This window comes from Bison bison, unplaced genomic scaffold, assembly GCF_000754665.1.
Source record: "Bison bison bison isolate TAMUID 2011002044 unplaced genomic scaffold, Bison_UMD1.0 scf7180017864371, whole genome shotgun sequence".
Taxonomy (NCBI): domain Eukaryota; kingdom Metazoa; phylum Chordata; class Mammalia; order Artiodactyla; family Bovidae; genus Bison; species Bison bison.
Genome location: NW_011494943.1, coordinates 7,794,938 through 7,809,002, shown reverse-complemented (window position 1 = coordinate 7,809,002; position 14,065 = coordinate 7,794,938). Strand labels below are relative to the sequence as shown.

Genomic DNA, 14,065 nt, shown 5'->3' with positions numbered 1-14,065 from the left:
TGTTATTCATATTTTCTGGAGTGTCGGCTGTGGGCTGGGTGCTGCTCAAAGGGATAAGTGTTGAATGAGGCTCTTAGGGCTGGTCCATCTGAGCCCAAAGTCCTTTCCACCAAAGCTCTCTAGTCCACTTTTTCTTTTCTCTGGCTGCTAACAATTTAAACTTTTCCTTTCACTTGGCTCTCAGGACTGCACAAGGGCCGCCTCAATGGAGTCATCCTAGCTGTCCTTACACAAGGATTCTGCCTTTTTATCTCCCTCATTTGCAACAGGGGTGCGCCTCCCAGATATTTTCTTCATCAGTACTTTCACGGCCATCAACCAGATCTGAAATTGTCCTCTCGCCCCGAAAGAAAGCTGTCCAATCCCCCTCCAGGGGCTCAGTCCCACTTCTTCCTCCTTTTAGTGGAACTGGCCGCTGGGAGAGCCTTGGTAACCCCATAACTTGGTGCCCCCCAAACCTTCTCACCCACCAGTATATGCTTCATTGTCTGTCTTCCTGTACCTGGATGCCTCAACAAAGCTGTGCAGCCACTTACCACCCCAGGGTGGGACCAGAGGCAGGGTGAGCCTCTGCAATGGAGGAGGGAGTAACACTAGGTTTTACAGGAGCTGTGTCTGTGGTGAATCCAGAACATTCATCCCTGCAGGAGCCCTGATCCAGGGCCACTTCCCCACCCCTGGCTGGCCCCGAACTAATTAGAGGAGACTCCGGGCAAAGGAGCTGAGACATTTTGGCCCCTTGCAGGAGGGTGCCTACCAGCCCTCCAGGCCTTTCTGATGTCCTCAGAGGCCCTGAGAAACGCTCCCCTTGTGTCTGAGTACCCGCAAACAGGCCTCAGCGCCTCCATCACTGAGAACACCACCTGGGTTCTAACCCCGCGGACAGGTCTGGGCTTTTTCAGCCTTCCCCTTGCACTGTTTTCAGACCTGGGAAAATACACCGCTGAAGCCACACTCTACCCGCGGCCCGGCCCTCACCCCCAGCAAATAAAACCATGTATCTCTCTCCAAAACAGACACCTTAGTGTGGAGCTTGGAGCTTCTCTCCGGTTCCATACCAGTCCCCGGGATGAGTGCTCCTAGAACCCCTCCTACCCCAGGAATTTGGCCCAGCCCCTCACAAGTCGGGATTGTAGTTATGGATGCCGCTGGGGCCATGGGCGAGCATTCTTTGCCCGGGCCAGGGCTTGCACACAGGGCGCATTCCGTGAGAACTTTTAGGGCCGAAGGGGGACACGACTACATAGGTCCCTCAGTCATTACATGAGCACACATTAGGCGCCTGCTGTGTGACAAGCTCTGTGCTGTGCTTTGCGGGGGAACGCCTCATCTGTGCCTGGATCCGGACAAACGAATTCGTTATTAATCTTTGTGAAGAGTCAGCCTTCCCACGAAGACGGCAAGTGAGCTGTAACTGTTGTGCCAGCTGCGGGACAAAACACCGCTAGAGAACCTGAGGGTGGCAACACGCATCAAGGTGAAACCCGGGTGCACCTCCCCGCCACACCCAAGATGGCCACCTGCCGGGGTCCCCTGTCCCTTAGTTCCACGCAGGCGCACTTCCGCCTGCCACTCCAAATATGGCGGCAAGCGCGCCCCGGGGAGGGGGCCACGGGCGGAAGTGGGTGTGACAGGGACGGGAGCCGAGAGGGCCCTCTGAAGCGAGACGCTGGGCTGTGGGAGCCGCACGCAGGGAGGGTCGAAGTCATGATCCCCCCGCAGGAGGCGTCCGCCCGGCGGCGGGAGATCGAGGACAAGCTGAAGCAGGTGGGGCTGGGGAGGCGGGGGAGGAGGTGAGGAAAGGGGCCGAGATCCCGGCCGGGCGTCTACTCAGGGAGGTAGCAGGAGTGGGAGGGGGCCGGGTACCAGGCAATCGGGTCCGGGCGAGGCTGTGGAGCCGGGATGCGGTGGTCTCTGGCTTCTGGTGATGTCCTCCCCTCTCTCTGCAGGAGGAGGAGACGCTGTCCTTCATCCGAGACAGCCTGGAGAAGAGCGACCAGCTCACCAAGAACATGGTGAGTAACCCCTCAGCTGGGAGGGCCTCCAGACGCTGGAGAGAGAACCCTGCGACCCAGGGGTTTCGGTACCTAACGCCTGAGGCTTCTGGCCTGGGTGGTGATGGGTGGTAACGTCTGGGTTTCTCTAGCAACAGTGTTACACTTCTCTTACACTCTCTTCCCCTTGCCTGCCCTTCGCTGAGGATGCTGCAGCCCCCGACATTTCTGCTTTCTGCCTGAGTTCTCCATTCTTCTTTCTCTCCTTCCGCAAACATTTAGTGAGACTGACTTAAGTGGGCTGGGTACTGGCCATGGGTCACCCTCAATTTAAGTGTGGGTATCACAGGTGGGGTTACCACTTCTGAGGTTACTGAGGGCGGGAGACTCAGCTGTCACTCCAGATAGCTGGAGGGGTAAAATGAGCCAGAAATCAGACAGATGTGGGATCTAGCCCTTGCCCCTCCACTTATTTGTGTGTGGCTCCTGACAGGTAACTCTGAGCCTCAGTTACCTCCTCTGCTAAAATAGACGATGCTAATCTCCCTTGTAGCTGTGAAGGTCATAGAAGCTAATGCGTGGAAATGCCTCTTGCACGGTATCTGCTATACAATAGGTACTCAATAAACATGAACTTCCTTTCTTATTCCTAAAAGAGCCTGGAAAACCCAAACTAAGTAGTAGATAGAAACGTGGATATGTATTCAGTAACACAGTCATCAAGTGCTGCTGCTGCTAAGTCGCTTCAGTCATGTCCGACTCTGTGTGACCCCATAGACGGCAGCCCACCAGGCTCCTCTGTCCCTGGGATTTTCCAGGCAAGAGTACTGGAGTGGGGTGCCATTGCCTTAGAGAGAGGAGGTTTGAAGGTACCAGGAATGCATTTGAGGCTACTCTGTATGAAACTAGTTCCTGTTCAGTCTAGGAAAGCATCAGAGAGAACATAAATTGAGATCTGGCTTTAAGGGGTGGAAGGGAAGCCATCCTGTGGTGATTTTCTGAGGAGTTAATATAATGCTTGCCTCGCCTTCAGATCAAACTTCAGCCAGTTTATTTGGGCCACCTCCGATCTGCCAGGCACGTGGTAGATCCTGGGGATACAGTGGGGAAGAGGTATACCCTCTCCCTCTTCTCTTGGAGCCTACTGTCTAGAAAACCACAGCAAATGCCGAAGACCTGGCTGGGGGGCCGAAGCAGTGCTGGGACAACCCTGAGGCCTGAGAGCACGGGGCTTGCCCCCGCAGGTGTCTATCCTGTCATCCTTTGAGAGTCGCCTTATGAAGCTGGAGAACTCCATCATCCCCGTGCACAAGCAGACGGAGAACCTGCAGCGGCTGCAGGAGAATGTCGAGAAGACCCTGTCCTGTCTGGACCACGTCATCAGCTACTACCACGTGGCCAGCGACACTGAGAAGATCATCAGGGAAGGGTGAGCTCGGGCCAGAGCGTCACATTCCTGACGCCTCTTGGACCAGTAGGCTTTGGAAGGGGGATAGAATATGTATAAGCCTGGAGTCCCCTGTGTTAATTCTGTTCTCCCATTTCCAAATACCGTTCCTCTTCATCTTCCATCTGCCCGGGCTAATGTGGCTCTTCTCCTTTCCAGGCCCACAGGTAGGCTAGAGGAGTACCTGGGAAGCATGGCCAAGATTCAGAAGGCTGTGGAGTATTTCCAGGACAATAGCCCAGACAGCCCAGAGCTCAACAAAGTGGTAAGGGGCCAGCAGAGTGATGTGAGAGGTTGGCAGACACCAATCCCTGCCCGGGTCTCATAACTGACACTGAACCAGCTAAAAGATAATATAGTCAAATAAAGAGAAGTATGTAATACTATGCACATACTATAGACATTAAAGTCTCTGTTTCAGGAATTACAGGTATACATTTTGATTGCATTTTAATAATTTAGCTAAATTATAAGTTGTTGTTTAGTTGCTGAGTTGTGTCTGACTCTTTTGCAACCCCATGGACTGTAGTCTGCCAGGCTCCTCTGTCCATGGGATTTCCCAAGCAAGAATACTGGAGTGGGTTGCCATGTCCTTCTCCAGGCGATCTTCTCAACCCAGAGATCTCCTGCATAGGCAGGCAGGTTCTTTACCACTGAGCCACCAGAGAACACACATTACAAGTTACCTGTGAAATGTAAATTTAACATTTGATTTTTATAAATGCATGGGTATTTTTTTAGTATAGTGAAAAATACATAATATAAAAATTACCACTTCTAACCGTCTTTAAGGGAACAGTTCAGTGACATTCACGTTGTATAACCATTGCCACCTGGCTACACAGAAGGCTGACAGGATCAGTATATTGTCACACTAGTAACCCGGAGGGGACACACCGGTATAACCAGTATACTGCAGCCCATCAGTGGGCAGCCTGGACTCAGAGACTGGAATATCAGGGGTTGGAGAACTTTGTTCTTGAGGGTCTCTTCCAAGTTCAGATCACAGAGTGAAGAGCTCTGTGCTAGAACTTGGGTGTGGGGGTGGGCTAGAGAAGGAGAAGACAAAAAACAGACAACTCCACGTTTACCCTAGAGGACTTACTTTTCAAGTAAGCAGAAACACTCCAACTTCTCTTTATTTTTAAAGCATCTTTATTGAGATATAATTCACATACCAATAAAATTTTACCCATCTGAAGTATAAAGCTTAGTAGTTTAGTAATCAGTAATTTAGTAGTTTTAACAATCCCCGAGTCATGCAACATCCCTGGAACAAATGTCATAACATATTCATCCCCTGTAAAAAGAAACACGTTGGCAGTCCCTCTTCTTCCCTCGCCTCCCCATTCTCCCCACCACTAGTACTCACTCATGTTTTCTTTGTACATTTGCCTGTTCTGGACTTCTGTAAATGGAATCACACAATATGTGACCTTTTGAATCTAGCTGCTTTCAGATTGCCTGTTCACAAGGTTCATCTGTGTGGTAACGTGTGCCAGCGCTTCACTCCATTGTAGGGCTGAATTATCTTGCATTCGATGGATCTACCACAGCTTGTTTGTCCATTCGTCTTTTTGGTGGTTACAGGCAGTGTTGCTGTGAACACTTGTGTACATACTTTTGTGTGGGCGTATATTTTTGATTCTCTTGTCTGCTCTGAATACCTATCACTTATCAGATACATGATTTGCAAATATTTCCCTTCAATTTATGGATCGTCTTTTCACTTTTTTTTGGAGGGGGGTGCAGGGGAGTGCTCACAGCATGGCATGCGGGATCTCAATTCCCTGGCCAGGGATTGAACCCTTGCCTCCGTCCGTGGAAGTATGGAGTCTTAAGCCTTGGACAGTCTGGGAAGTCCCCCTCTTTCCACTTTTTTGATGGCATCATTTTCAGCACATAAGTTTTTGACATCCAATTTATGTTTTTTTCTTTTGCTTTTCTAACAAGGGTTTCTAACAAACCCTTTTCTAAGAATACAAATTAATGGTGGAATGAGAAAATAATCAGCTGATACCTGTAAGCACCTACTCTTTGTAAAACTCTGGGTTTCACCTGCAAGCATACATTTTAAGAGAACAAAAGGGAAAGAAAGAATACAGGAAGGCTTCCGAGCGTTTCTTCTCTGGGAAAAAGGAAGTGAAGGCAGAGGAGGGCTGGGACCCAGAAGCAGGAAGGGAAAGGAAGGGTATGGGGAGGCAAGGGCCAGCTGAGTGCTGGAGCAGCTGCGGACCCTCATCTTTCCCCCTGCCCTCCCTCCATCCATAGAAGCTGCTGTTTGAGCGGGGGAAGGAGTCGCTGGAGTCCGAGTTCCGCAGCCTGATGACCCGGCACAGCAAGGTGGTGTCCCCGGTGCTCATCCTGGATCTGATCGGTGGTGAGGACGACCTGGAGCTCCAGGAGGAGGTGCCCCTGGAGCACCTGCCCGAGAGCGTGCTGCACGACGTGGTCCGCATCTCCCGCTGGCTGGTGGAATACGGCCGCAACCAAGGTGAGGCGGCCCGGGTGCTGGTGGCAGGCCGGAGGGAGCGGGCCTCCCCTTCGTTTCTTTAGTCCACTTGCATGTCTTTGATAGAGTTTAGTAGGAGACAACGTGAGCCATAAATCCCGAGCGTGTGTGTCAAACTGGGAATCTAGCAAATCCAACCGTTTCTTTATATGCCTTCCTTTCTCCTGTTTCTTCCTTTTCCCCCCCAATTAATTATAAAACTTTTAAACGGCACAGAAAGGTTTAGGTGAAAGCAGAAGTTCACCTCCCTGCTTCTGTGATGCCTACAGCATGACCCAAAGATGAGTGCTGTTGAGGTTGTTTACAGCCTTCCAAAAAATCTTTGTGTGTGAGAGAGAGAGTAACTATGTGCGTATCGCCCCCTCCTTCCCAGGTGGAAGGACAGTTGTCCTCTCTGACAGTTGTTTTCTGGCTTTTGCTTTTAACTTAGTGACATGCCTTGAGAGCATTCCATATCAGTACATGTATATCTGCTTCATTCTTTTTGACAGCTGCATAATATTCTGTGGTGTGTTGGTCCCATCATTTCTTTGGCCTGTCCCAGGATTTTTAAAAGAAAACTCCTGAGTTAAACAAAAATTTAAAAAAACTAATGAATATTCAAGTTCAAGCTGCTTAGTCCTCCACATTTTTCTTCCCTTTGGTAGTGTGTACACGCACCAAGCTGCCAGTGGGCCTTACCACTGTCCCCCTCCTTCTCGAGGACTGTGTGGTGCCGGGTCTCAGGGCTGCCTGTACCAACTGCACAGGCTTGTCTGTGGCTCACAAACTGCACTCTGGGAGCCGAGGGGTTGGCAGGAGCGATCCAGGGGCTCCCTTGGGATAAGGGAGGCCCGGGGATGCCTCCAGACCCCCTGCCTCCTTCAGCCAGAACCTCTGTGCTTTGGTCCATTTCGCATGCTAGTGACACGTTGGTTCGGAGCTGCGGAAATGTACTGTGGCATCTGTATCTTTTTTCCTCGCTCATTTGGACTTTTTTCTTTTCTAATTTTCCAGTATTGATAAAGTGCCGGAGTGAACATGCTTACATTGCTTGGTCTTCTTATTTAGGAAGTTCTTTGGGATATTTTCTCAAAGGTGCAGTTATCAGGTAGAGCTGTCTGAACAGATCTGTAACCTTCTTGCCATCTTACGTTCTTCTCCGGACAGATGGGGCCGGTGGACTGACCGTCGACAATCCTCCAGCTGTTTATTCTTCCTTAACTTCATTTATCTTAGCTATTTGACTGGGCTGTCACGATTCTCTCATTCTTTTAAATTTTCACTTCATTCACAGCTAAAGAATGGTCTATTTTTTTCACTTGCTGACATTTATTGGGACTTCCCTGGTGGCTCAGATGCCTACAATGCAGGAGACCTGGGTTCAATCCCTGGGTTGGGAAGATCCCCTGGAGAAGGAAATGGCAACCCATTCCAGTATTCTTGCCTGGAAAATCCCATGGATGGAGGAACCTGGCAGGCCACAGTCCATGGGGTCGCAGAGTCGGACACGACTGAGCAACTTCACTTCACTTCACTTCTTGTCTCTTTACTGCCTACACCTTGCTCACATCCTTTGCATGCTCAGTCGCTGGAGTCATGTACGACTCTTTGCAACCCCATGGACTTTACCTCACCAGGCTCCTCTGTCCATGGGATTATCTAGACAAGAGTACTGGAGTAGGTTGCCATTTCCTTCTCCAGGGAGAAGGACTTCCTGAGTCAAGGATTGAACCTGGGTCTCCCGCGTTGCAGGCAGATTCTTTACTGACCAAGCCACCAGGGAAGCCCAAGATTACTGGAGTGGGTAGCCTATCCCTTCTCCAGGGGATCTTGGACCCAGAAATCACATCCTTTGACCTCTTACCAAGTTGAAGCTGGGTGTTAACTTTGTATTTTTTTTATCTAAAAACAAAAACTTAACCGGGAATTCCCTAGCAGTCCAGTGGTTAGGACTCTGCTTTCAGTTCCACAGGCCTGCGTTCAATCCCCCGTCTGGGAACTAAGATCCCACAAGCCTCGGGGTGTGGCCAAAAATAAACAAACAAAATAAAAAATTAAAAAACATTACTTTCAAAGGGAGCTCTCTGGTGGTCCAGTGGTTAGGACTCTGATTCTACTGTAGGGAGCACGGATTCGATCTTTGGTCGGGGAACCAAGAACCACATGCTGTGTGGCATAGTAAAAAACAACAACAACAAAACAACTCACCACTGTTGGTTCTGTTGGGGGATAGTTTCTCTCATAAGACTTTGTTTAATTTGGGATGAGGCTGCGCTGGGGGCTGCTAGGAAGAGGTTCGCAGGTAGCAATAGCAGGTACCCACTGCTGCCCCGAGGAGCTGTGTCTGGAGGGGAGAGGGAGGCTCCTGGGCCAGGGGCAGGGACCTCAGCTGTCGCCTGTCTTTCCTCAGATTTCATGAACGTCTACTACCAGATCCGCTCCAGCCAGCTGGACCGCTCCATCAAAGGCCTGAAGGAGCATTTCCGGAAGAGCAGCTCTTCCTCCGGGGTCCCCTACTCCCCTGCCATCCCCAACAAGAGGAAAGACACACCCACCAAGAAGCCGGTCAAGCGGCCAGGTGAGCCCCCCACCGCCGGCCCACCTCAGAACCATCCCAAGGGCCACCTGGGACCTGGGTTGCCCAGGCCCACCCCAGGGTGAGCCGCATCAGCCCCTGTAGAGCTTGTGCTCACAGTACCCCTGACCATAGGTACACGGGACAGAAAGCAGGTGTCTGCCCACCCAGCAAAGCCTGGTCCAGTGAGCTCCTTTCTCACGAGTCCGGGGGCTGCATAAGGGTCCTTGGAGCGGAGGGTCACAGTCCTGGAGAGGCGGGCTGACAGGGGTGCCGGGGCAGCCACTCGCTGGGCGCCCTCGGCCTCTCTCCGTCATCTTGTGGAAAGGCCAGGCCTGCTGCCGCCACCAAAACCGTGGAATGGGACAGGGGCAGGCACGGCGGGCTTCACCTTCCAGGAAGCCCAGGCCGCTTGACCTGACGCGTGGTTAGGAAGTGGAGAGGGGAGAGTTTACTCTTTCACAGTCCCTCCATCCATCCAGAAAAAAAAAAAAAAATCCCAGGCCATCCTCGCCGAAGGACACAGTTGGGCTTTTGGGTTCCACTCGAAGCTTGTGTCCAGCTGTGGGGAGTCGGGGGAGGGTCGTTGAGGTGGGAGAGGCCTGGGCTGTGGGTGTCCTGGGCGAGCAGCTCACTGTCTGGCCTTCTTCCCGTCATCGTGTGCCCCGTAGTCTGTGCTCCAGGTAAACAGTGGCCCTCTGGATGTGTCATCCGCTTGGCAAGCCTGGCTGTGTCTAGCTGCTGAGAGGTGTTGCCCTCGAGAGGCTGGGGTCTTCCGGGGTGAGGGACCACTGCAGACCCCAGGGAGAGAGAGAGCCAGTGAGGCCAGGGGCTTCTTCTGCCTCAGCCCACCTGGTCCAGCTGCTGTTGCCTCAAATGCCCAGAGGCACTGGTGGGACCGTCCTTCGTGACGGCGCTCTCCTTCCCTGCCCCTCAGGGAGCAGGGTTGCCTGTTCACAGTTGCCCTGAAAACCCGCTCTTCCTCAGGCCTTTGTTCAGGGTTTGGAGACGCTGCAGAGCAGAGGCTGCCCGCAGGCAGGGCACCAGTGGGCCTGCCAGGAGGGAAGCCCGGGGCCCTTCCCCTCCAGCGTGGATGTCCTGGCCGCCCCCCTGGGAGAGCTGGCCGCAAACAGGGACTCTAGTAAGGCTGCCTGTGTGGCCACAGCCGCCCGCCACACGGGCCTGTCCGTCTCTGTGCCTCGGCTCAGCGAGGCTTTGGGGCTCCTTGGGCCTCGGCAGGCCTGCACTCTCCTCCCCTCTGTCTCTTCTCCGACGGGCACCCCAGGACCCAGACTGCATCCAGGAGCACTGCTGGCCCTGCTGGGGAGCCAGGGTCTGATCTTGGTGCTCCCGCTGGACCTAAAGCAGCCTTGACTTCGAGCCTGCCGAAAGGAGGGCTGTAGCTGTGAGGGTCCCTTTTGTTTCTGTGGGGTTTCAAGAGTTGTCAGAAGCTGGGGATGGGGGGAGCTCAGAACTGATGCCGGAAACTAGGGAGACAGGACGTGGCCCCCAGGACGTGGTTCCCAGCTCTTGAGGAGCGAAGCTGGGAGGCGCGGTGGGTGATGAAACACTGACCTCGGCATCGTCCAAGGTAGTTGGGTGCCTGACGGGCATGGCGGCTGCCAGATCAGTGTCCCCAGCCCACATCCACGCGGATGTGCTGGCGAGGCTCCTGAAGGCCGCATGGGCCCATCTGCTCCCGCTCGGCTGTGGGGCAGGAAACCGATTGGCTCATTAGTGAGGCTGCTCGCTGAAGAAGGAGAACACGGCGAGAGAGATGCTGAACCGGAGCCCCGAACTCGATTGTTAGTAGCTAATTGTGGTTGGTGTGCACAGAGAGAAATGTCCCGCCTCCCCAAGCCTTTTGGGGAGCTGCCAGGACCCAAGCAGCCTCCCTGTGTTCAGAGATGCCCGGGGGCATCCAGCAGTCCCCAGGGGAGAGGGACCCGAGTTACCCTCACGGTGCCTCCCCTGCCCCCAGCTTTGTTGACGAGGCCGCTGCACACATCCGTTTTGAGTGCTGTTTTATTTCCCTCACGTGTTCTTCCCTGAGCTATCTCGCTCCCGTAGAGGTAGCTGACCCGAGAGGCTGTGGGCACCGCGGCGTTGTTGTCATTGTTCTCACGTGTGATACTAACTGTTGGTTTTTTCCCCCCATGCCAAGAGTATGCCCCCTTTCCTGTGGCCCTCCCGCTCCAGCTGTCTGTGTGGTGGCCTCTGTTAACTTCTCCTCGGCTTTTGAGTCATTCCCAAGAGCTCTGATGGTTCGGGTCCCTCCCCTGGTGTGCGGGCCACTCTGCCTCTGGATCTCCAAGCCTCCCACTGCTGTCCCTGGAAGCCCAGTCCCATTTCGCCACCTCCCGGGTCTCCTGCTTTCGGTGGGCTGCTGCTTGGCCGCTTCTGGCACTGAGCGTGCCCGGAGAGCTCGGCCTGCCCTTGGGAGAGGACCCAAGGGCCTCAAGGTGTCCCCAGGATCTCCCTTTCTGAGCTCAAGAGCTCTGCGACTTGCTCCTCTGTCCCAGGGCCTATAATCCAAGTGCCACTCAGTACTGTTTTTTTTAATTTTTGGCTTCTCCTGGTGGATCTTTGCCCATCTCATCTCCTTCACCCGCTGCACTTCCTCAAATGAACTCAGACCCAGAACCACGAGGGTCACTGGCAGAACCAGGAGTCCTCTGGGGGAATGAAACAGCTCCGTTCCTCCGTCCGGGCGTGCTCACTGCTGGGGTGGGCGCAGGCCTGGGGGAGAGGGCTCGGTGGAGGGCTGCTGCTGTTTTCTCTCGCTCATTTCCTAGGTCTTCTTGTCTCCTCTCTGTGTGGCTCTGGTGACAGGGACGATCCGTAAGGCTCAGAACCTTCTGAAACAATATTCTCAGCATGGTCTAGATGGGAAAAAGGGGGGCTCTAACCTCATTCCTCTGGAAGGTAATCACCCCGTGTTCCTCTCCAGTTCCCTCCTCCTCCACTGTGTGTCCACTCCCGTGGCAGGGCAGAGCCTCCACCCACCAGAGGGTTTCTGGCACAAGCCTGAGAGGGGCGGGGGGAACTGAGGTCCCTGGGGCACTGAGCCCCGCTGGCTGGCTCGGGGGCAGCCTTTGAGGTCTTGGCCCAGTCCTGTCTGGCTGACGGAGGCTCTGCCCCCCCGGGAGGCTTCCCGCCCCCTCCCCATCCTGTCTCTGTCCTTCTTGTCTCCCCTTTGAACTCTGAGAAAGTTCTCTGTCACGGGCAGCCCTTTCACGCTCAGACCAGCAGTGGCAGGGCCAAGCTGGCTGACCCCGCCACCCCCCACCTTCAGAAGGGGGAGCGTGCGCAGCCTGTGTCCCCCCTGTCTCCCATCAGAGGAGGGACAGCCCTGCCCCGGTGGACCAGATCCGCCTTCAAAACAATGACCCTGGGGGACAAAAGGAGCCTGTCCCCATTCATTGGGCAGTGACATATCTCTAACTGGACCTCTCCCCAAATACGGTGAGACACAGCCCCTGGGGCTGAGCATCAGACCTTCTGCAGCTGCCGGAAACTCTTCAGAAACCCTCTGTGGTCCTCACAGCTTTCTCAGCCTCCGGGTTTGGGGAAGCCGGCTCCCAAGGGCGGTCCAGGCACTGCAAGTCAGGCTTGAAACGGCTGTTCCCAAGGTGGTCTGAGGCAGAGGAGGGGCTCAGAGCCCTCTCCAGTGCCCCCGTCCGTACACCCCATCTCATATCCGCCCCCTGGAGATTGAGGGCTCCTTCTCAGCCCCCGCCCCCACCCAAGAGGCAGCCATCCCGCCCCTGGATAAACGCTGCTTGTGTTTGCGGCTGACGTCTCGCTAGGTCACGAGCATGATTTCCGAGTTAAGCACCTGTCCGAGGCCCTGAACGACAGGGCCGGGCCACTGGCCGGTGAGTACCGCAGCCCAGCCCGCGGGCCGCCAGCGCCACACTCCCGGCCACCCCCGGAAGGGCCCGCTCCCGCTGCCCAGCCGGCCTCTGCTCCAAGGACGAGCCAGGCCTACTCGCCTCTCTCTCTCCCCGGTCTCCTCTCTCTCTCTCTTGGGCACTAGGTCTCCCTGCCTCTCTCCAGACGGGAGTGCAGGCTGGGCTTTCCAGGCCTGGGCCGAGGGCAGAAGCTGCAGGCGGCCCCTTGGAGGGTAGGGAGTGCCCGCACCTGACTCCAGCAGCAGCTCCAAGGCTCTGACCCCCTCAGAGCCCGTCCCTTGGCACGTAGCATCTGGTTGCCTGCGGACACCACTGCCCCAGCCTCCAGTCCCGTGGAGGGACCCCCTGCTCCTCCCGGGGCAGCTGACGACCAAGCAAGCCTCCCTCTCTGGGGCTTACGTGGCCTGCTGTCCAACTTTGATCCCATGTCAGCTAGCCTCATAGACCAGAGCCCACCGCCTTTTTATACATTCCAGAAGGCCTGGCCAGGCCAGTGTCTGCCTTCAGAGGCCCAGCATCTTCTGAGATGGCGCCAGCCTCCTCGGGGTGGATATTGCCTCTTGCCCATCCCTGAGTGTCGTCTTCCCAGTACAGTTCAAAATCCCCCGTCTGGGTTCAGACGTGTCTTCTCCAGGAAGTCGACTGAGGGGTCTTCTTGTCCTTGAATCCATCTCCCCCACACCTCCCATACCTGACACTCTGGGACAGTAGTACTGCCCACAGCAGAGCTGAAAATGAAGCTCAGACCAAGGCTGGACTCAGCCCCTTTTTTTCCCCCTCAAACCCTGGCGGCTCTGCTAGAGTCCTCTCAGCTTTCTGCCAGCAGTCTTCCTCCCATCTGCTGCCAATCTGGCTGCAGCCCAGGAGCTGGAGAGATTCACGGCCCCCACCCCAGCAGGGAGAGGGGCTACCCCAAACCAGTAGCTCAGGGGCCCTGCTGTCCCCCCAGGGAGAGATGACATGCTGGACGTGGAAACCGATGCCTACATTCACTGCGTCAGTGCCTTTGTTAAGCTGGCCCAGAGCGAGTACCAGCTGCTGACGGACGTCATCCCTGAGCACCATCAGAAAAAGACTTTCGACTCTTTGATACAGGTCTGGCCCCGCCCCGCCTCGACCAGATGCCCCAAGTGAGAGCTGTCCCTGCAGAAGCTTGAGTCCGGGCCAGGTTCCTAGCCCTTAACTCCAACCACTTCCTCCACCCTGATCCTGGGGCCTCTGAACTGGGTGATGTGTCCTGATCGGAGGCACACTGCCCCCCATACCCTTCCGGCTGCCCTCACCGGCCATGGGAGCCAGCTGGCTGCCCCTTCCCTGAGCCCTCCCCCTGCCCCACTCTCTCAGGACGCCCTGGACGGGCTCATGCTCGAAGGCGAGAACATTGTGGTGGCCGCCCGCAAGGCCATCATCCGCCACGACTTCTCAGCCGTGCTCACTGTCTTCCCCATCCTGCGGCACCTCAAGCAGACCAAGCCTGAGTTTGACCAGGTGCTCCAGGTACGTGGGGGCAGGGGGGCCCTTGGGGACGCCGGGAGGAGGAGTCCCGCCGCCCAGCAGGGCCTCTGAGGAGAACTGCATTCTCTGCTCAGAGTGAGGGGCAGCAGCAGCTTCCCCGGGGCCCTGGGCGGGTGGAGGTGCTCT

The 14,065-nt window shown here is 55.2% G+C and overlaps 1 protein-coding gene across 4 annotated transcripts in view; it reads left to right on the top strand.

The window, feature by feature from the left end:
* The first annotated feature begins 1,590 nt into the window (after positions 1–1,590).
* Positions 1,591–14,065, top strand: part of EXOC7 (exocyst complex component 7) — a 17,538-nt gene continuing 5,063 nt past the window's right edge. Inside the window, exons 1-10 of one of the 4 annotated variants that reach the window (XM_010856199.1) lie at positions 1,591–1,767; positions 1,950–2,015; positions 3,239–3,423; positions 3,601–3,706; positions 5,713–5,935; positions 8,346–8,513; positions 11,343–11,435; positions 12,320–12,388; positions 13,374–13,519; positions 13,769–13,921. In XM_010856199.1, coding sequence (XP_010854501.1) covers positions 1,708–1,767; positions 1,950–2,015; positions 3,239–3,423; positions 3,601–3,706; positions 5,713–5,935; positions 8,346–8,513; positions 11,343–11,435; positions 12,320–12,388; positions 13,374–13,519; positions 13,769–13,921 — 1,269 coding nt within the window. In that variant the 5' untranslated portion in view covers positions 1,591–1,707. The remainder of the gene's footprint in view (positions 1,768–1,949; positions 2,016–3,238; positions 3,424–3,600; positions 3,707–5,712; positions 5,936–8,345; positions 8,514–11,342; positions 11,436–12,319; positions 12,389–13,373; positions 13,520–13,768; positions 13,922–14,065) is intronic. The other 3 variants (XM_010856202.1, XM_010856200.1, XM_010856203.1) reach the window with 3 other exon arrangements.